Below are 6,139 nucleotides of genomic sequence, written 5' to 3' on the forward strand. Positions count from 1 at the left end.
GCGCGCGCGCGTGTGTGTGTGTGTGTGTGTGTGTGTGTGTAAGATATCTTATTTCAAACATAATGGGTCAAAAATATCCCGGAGAATATAAAAAAAATAGAAAGTTTCAAATTAAAATTATATAGCCTAAAGCAACGCAAATATTGAAAAATTATAAAAAATAAGAATATCAGATATATTAGCTTACTTCAAAAATTCTCTATATTAAACCTTTTTTTAAGATTTTAAACATTAAAATTATTATAATAAATAAAAAATAAGTATAAGAAATGTACAAAAATAAATTTTCAAGATATATAAAAACAGTCGACAGCTACTACAACTAAGTGTTATTTATAAAATGCGGTGTTATATGTTAGCCGCTTATTAGCTGTGATTTGAAAGCTTTCAAATTTACACGGTAAGTGAAATAATTTATCTTGTCTTGCAAAGTTTATATAAAAGAAAAATTGAATACATATGCCTCAAACTGTTTGTTATCTTCTCGGCAGGGAGACTGAACTAAACTTGGTCGATAAGTCTTCTACAATTTTGCAATTTTCGTAATAGTTAACGAGATATTAATTTCTAAAGATTGCCAAATAAACGAGTAACTCGACGTATAAGATAACTCTAAGATATCTTTTTTTTTTATTTCTTAAAGAACTCTTAAAGATATATCTTAGTTGTCTTATGCGTCAAGTTTAGACATTCTGCCTATTGGATAACTAAAAAAAAATTGCAAAAGTTGCAAAATGATAGAGAACTTTTTTAGAAATATATATATGGATATTGTGTGCGCGCGCGCGCGCGCGTGTGTGTGTACATATATATGTATGTATATTGTACATATATATATTAAATGTTTTAATTTTTAAATTTATGTATATACAACATATACGCATATTAGGTATCTAATCTAATAATATAATCTTTGTTGGACAAATATATCCTTTAAGCAATAAAAAATAAATTATTTATTTATATTATTTTCTAGTGTTACAACTGAATCTTTTACATACGCTGTATTTAAAAAAGCAATGTATGTAATCGATTCTGTAATGAAAAATATGATGATTATATGTTGTTCATGTTATTATTGATCGTTCTAAAAAGAGTATATACAAGTACTCACGCAGACAAACGGCTGAATCTTTATATACTGAGCAAGCGCAAAATCACGGCGGTTTAGTATAATCGCAGAGAGCGATTCAGTCAAACGATAATTTTTGCGCTGTGAACATCAATGAATACCAACAAAGGTAGAATATATTTCAACACAAAATAGTAAAAATGTGTGCACCGCGATGTTCTTTCAAAAATATAATTATATAAACATAATTATTGATAATTATGCTTAATTTTTAATATTTTCTTTAGTCATGTCGCATTATCTTAATTTAATTTACTTTTTTTTATTTTATTCATATAAAAAAAACATTTAAATAATTATATTCTATTCATCATTTAATATGTTACTTATTTTATGTATTTATCGAGTAAAGAAGTAAGGTCGCATGACAAATATATAATATCTTCAAAATCAAGATTTGTTTATTAAATCAAAGAAAAAGATCACTTCAATTTGTTACAAAAATTGTAGCAAAAAAAGCATCATAATTTTTTGTGAAGAGTCTATAGATCTCTTATAGGAGGTTAAAAAGGTTTGATGGTCCACGAAAGTTTGCGAGAATGGAAATAAAACTTTGCACACTAGCAAAAAATGTTTCATTTCGGGGAAAAGTTTGCATACAAATTTACAGTGTTTTTGAGTGGCAAAGTTGGGTAAAACCAAATTACATGAAACAAACGGTCAGTTGTGCAAATCGCTTTTCTATGTTTCCAGTGAAAGAGTTTGTACTAGAGAGAATTCTCCAAAGTTTTAACAACTTGAATATTGAAGGATAATTACAGCAATTTTTGTGACGATTTTAAAAAGAAGAAATCTTGAAGAGAGATTTGAAACTTGAACAAAACATAATTATATACAAAAATAGTGATATTAAATAGAAATATTATGATAAAACATTTTTAGTTTTGTTTTAGTAAAATCATACATATTTATTCACTTTATTCATTATTTATCACTTTAATTCTCATTTTACGCTACGTACACGAACCTAGAGAAGTGTTAGTTCTGTTCTACATAATAATTTATATTAACAAATTGAATAAGATGTAAGTGAAGTGAAATCTTTTAAGTACTACAATACAATACAATTAAAAATAAAAAGTAAGTTACTTTTACGTTTACTAATAACTACATTTATTAGATAATTACTTCTAACAAATGAGGAAAAAGTATTAGAGATTAAAGTAATAAATAAATATATAAATTAATATAATAAACAATATTAAGAATCTTTATTATATTAATTTATATATTAATTTATTACTTTAATCCATCTCTTTTTCCTTATTTGTTAGAAGTAATTATCTAGTAAATGTAGTTATTAGTGAACGTAGAAGTAACTTATTTTTTATTTTCAAGATTGAATTATTTAAAGCAATGAAGATCCAGCTTCGACCGTAATAGACATTTTTCTAGTATTGATTAATATAATAAGTCTAATTTAAGCGACTTTTAAAAAAATTTTATTTTGTAGATTTGAATTATATGTTTACTACAATTCGCCAATTTCTATGGTTATTTGGCGTATGGCCCGATCCACATATGTCTTTAAGTGACTTTCGTTGGCCAAGCATAAGATTCATTATCGTCATATGTAATATAAGTTTGTACATATTTGTGCCGCAAATGATAAATGTGATTCGTGCTTGGGGTAACTTAACTCGAATGGTGGAATATTTTGTCTCTACAAATTCCAGCTTGATGGCAATGTGTAAATTGATCGTTACCTGGTATCATGGCAAAAGTAAGTTTATTTTACGTGACAATGTAAATGCCAGATAGATTTATTTTACTATTTGCGATATAAAATGTCAAAACTATGTATGTCCTCCTTATTTAAATACAAAATGTCTAGATAATATTTTTTATATAAAAACTCAGATAGCATACATGTTCAAAATCCGAACATAAAAGACAGTTTATAATACAATTTTGAAAAAACAGTTATTTTCAATTTAATATCTAAGGGCGATTTCGACTATGTTTTGATTAACTTATTCTTTCAAGTAGTGATAAATATATGTATTTATGTCTTTAAAAAATAATATATTTATATATAGTAAATATTTAAGATAGAAATTTAAGATTTCTTACGTGATTTTGGACATGGTGCTAGAAATGTGCTGGTTTTAATCATTTATATGTATTCATATTAACGTTTATACTGGAAGAACTTCAGCAGCTGATAGTGTCGATTATGACTGATTGGATGACTGCGACTAACTGGGAACGAAATATCATGCTGAAATCCGCGAGACATGGCAGAAACATATCCTTTAGATGTTGTGCAACCGTAACGGGCTTACTTATAATGTCATTTTGTTTTTATATAATCAGATTCATTAAAACTATACACCTACCTTATCGGACCCTCATCTATCGAATGGATAATATCCAAAAGAGTCCGACTTACGAAATCACATATTGTATTCAGTTTCTCGGCGGTATGTATTCACTTCTCGCTATCTACACGATCGACAGTTTTGTCTCAATACTTGTGCTGCACACATGCTCGCAGCTCACGAATCTGCGGACGACATTGAACAATCTAGTGAACGAAATAACTAACGATTCGATATCTTCCTCGAGAAAAGAGAGTTTTAGGAAAGGTTTAGCTGCGATTGTTGTACGACATGAACATCTCATCAGGTATACTAGAAAATTTCTAGTGCATTAATAGTATGAAGTTATATAAGCTTATTTGCTATTTAATTGTATATTCCTACAATTAGATAGCAAATTATTTTTAAGACAAATTTAAAAATAAATTTGAATGTCCTTCCTTTATAAAAAGAAATATAGATATATAATGTAATCACACCGGAAAAGTAGTTGTACTAAAATATCTAAAAATTTAGATAGATACAGATTTGAAAATAATTTTATCAGACCATCAAAATTAAATGATTACGTAGAACGTTGAAACCAGTTGTAAAATGTTTTATAGCATTACTCATGCTTGAAATTCCTACTTAATCCATACTTAATTCCTACTTATTTTGATGGTCTAAACAAAATTATATTTAAATATCTCTCTATATCTAGTTAAATTTTTAGATACATTAGCAAAAATAGTCTTTCCGTGTACAAAAATATTCGCTTACTTCTTTTTTCTTTTAAAATATTGTATTTTTAAGAAAAAAAAAATTAGATTCATTATATTTAAGTACAAACATAATACAAAATATAAAATTGAATCATATAAATTTAGATAGATTAAAAAAAAATAAAAATTCGAACTTAAAACTTTTTTATGACTTGTATTTGTTAAGATCTCCTAAGTAATAAATTGTTAACGTATAACAAGTTAATAATATTCCTACCAATTTTCAAGGAATGCAAAGACGATTGACAGCTGCTACAGTTCATTATTATTTATGAACATATTATTAGCCATTTTACAAATGTGTTTTATAGCTTTTCAAATTTTCACGGTATGTAAGATTACTTATATACGTTTTTTCGCGAGTATTTTATAAAACGCTTAAATTAAATGAATATTAAATTTACTAATGATATCGTTTTATTAAATAGGTAACTCCGGTATATACGCCGCACCTATCACAGACTTAATTTATTAAGTATTATTTACTATGTTTAAAGTAATCGAACTATATCAGTAAAAACTTCGTGTCTATTACTATAAAAAAAATATTAAAAATCCAAAATATTTATTTTTCGTATTAAAAAATAAACTTTTAGAAATTCTTGCATTTTTGCCGTATACCCCATAAGAATGGGATATATGCTACTCATAGGGAGGGAGCTATGTACGACTCATGAAAAATTTACAAATAATAAGACGTATAAATAAGACAATAACTTATAAAATGCGTTTATAAAGTTTTATTAAAGAATAAGAACAATAAATATGTATATGAAGTAAATAATAATTACAATCTTCCTACATATTGTATATTACAAATGTTATGACATGAGGTATATATTTCATGTAATGCGTTTATTGCACTGAATTCAATCTGCGCACTTTGTATGCTGTGGGCATAAATCCCACCCGCTAAAAATGTCGTATATCCCAAACAGGTGGGATATACAAAACAACAAACTAAAGCAAAGTACTTGTATTTTGCTATACAACATGCTTTACTACTTCTCTACACATATGTATCATGAAATAATCACTAATTCTTTTACGCGCCCTACAGTAATCATTTTATGTAGATTATAATTTATGATGACGCTACTTATTATAGTGACAAATCGATTTAACTCAAAATAGTTCATTAATATTGACAGTAAGAAATTGAAATCACAACACAATACTAATATAACATAAAGGCATGTAACAGAGTAGTAGCGGAAAAACTACCTCCACCCCTTCTATTTTTTCTCACACTTCCATGGCGTAAATCCCAGCGCGGCATATTTGCCGGAGTTATCCTAATATAGCGTAATGTATTATTCATCTGCAGTGTTAGATCTGCATTTTTATCACTTGCAACTATTAAAATGTTTATTATTTTCAGATGATAACAGATCATTTAAAAATACCTATGATCAGAATAATTTTTCTCTCGTCTTATATCACCTATATGATGACGCATTTGTATGCATATTGCTATTCAGCTGAAAAACTTATGGCAGAGGTAAAATTTATGCGTTAATTCAGTATTTTTAATACAATTTATATATGTTAATTCATGTAAAAAAATATATAATTTCAGAGTACCAATATAGCGTACGGCATTTATGAATGCAAGTGGTACAACCTACCATCGAAAGATGCAAAAGACTTAATGTTCATTGTATATCGATCTAAGATTCCTCTTAAACTAACAGCTGGAAAATTCGGCATCTTTTCAATAGAGATGTTTGGATTAGTAAGATATATTTATAGAGTATAAAAAAAATACATTGTTTTGTCTATTGTGATTATGATGTAAATATATGTCTCACTTACATAAAATTGTGAATTTTTTGTTATTATTAACTTGGATGTTATTTTTATTCTTCTATTATTTATTATGTATGTATATATACAATATATATATATATATATATATATAT

At 26.8% G+C, this 6,139-nt stretch overlaps 1 protein-coding gene across 1 annotated transcript in view; it reads left to right on the top strand.

Moving 5' to 3' along the window:
- Positions 1-2,846: 2,846 nt before the first annotated feature.
- LOC108755355 (odorant receptor 47a-like) overlaps positions 2,847-6,139 on the top strand; it is a 4,436-nt gene continuing 1,143 nt past the window's right edge. Inside the window, exons 1-3 of the mRNA XM_018498284.1 lie at positions 2,847-2,855; positions 5,599-5,718; positions 5,797-5,952. Coding sequence (XP_018353786.1) covers positions 2,847-2,855; positions 5,599-5,718; positions 5,797-5,952 — 285 coding nt within the window. The remainder of the gene's footprint in view (positions 2,856-5,598; positions 5,719-5,796; positions 5,953-6,139) is intronic.

This window comes from Trachymyrmex septentrionalis, unplaced genomic scaffold (genome assembly GCF_001594115.1).
Source record: "Trachymyrmex septentrionalis isolate Tsep2-gDNA-1 unplaced genomic scaffold, Tsep1.0 scaffold87, whole genome shotgun sequence".
Classification (NCBI taxonomy): domain Eukaryota; kingdom Metazoa; phylum Arthropoda; class Insecta; order Hymenoptera; family Formicidae; genus Trachymyrmex; species Trachymyrmex septentrionalis.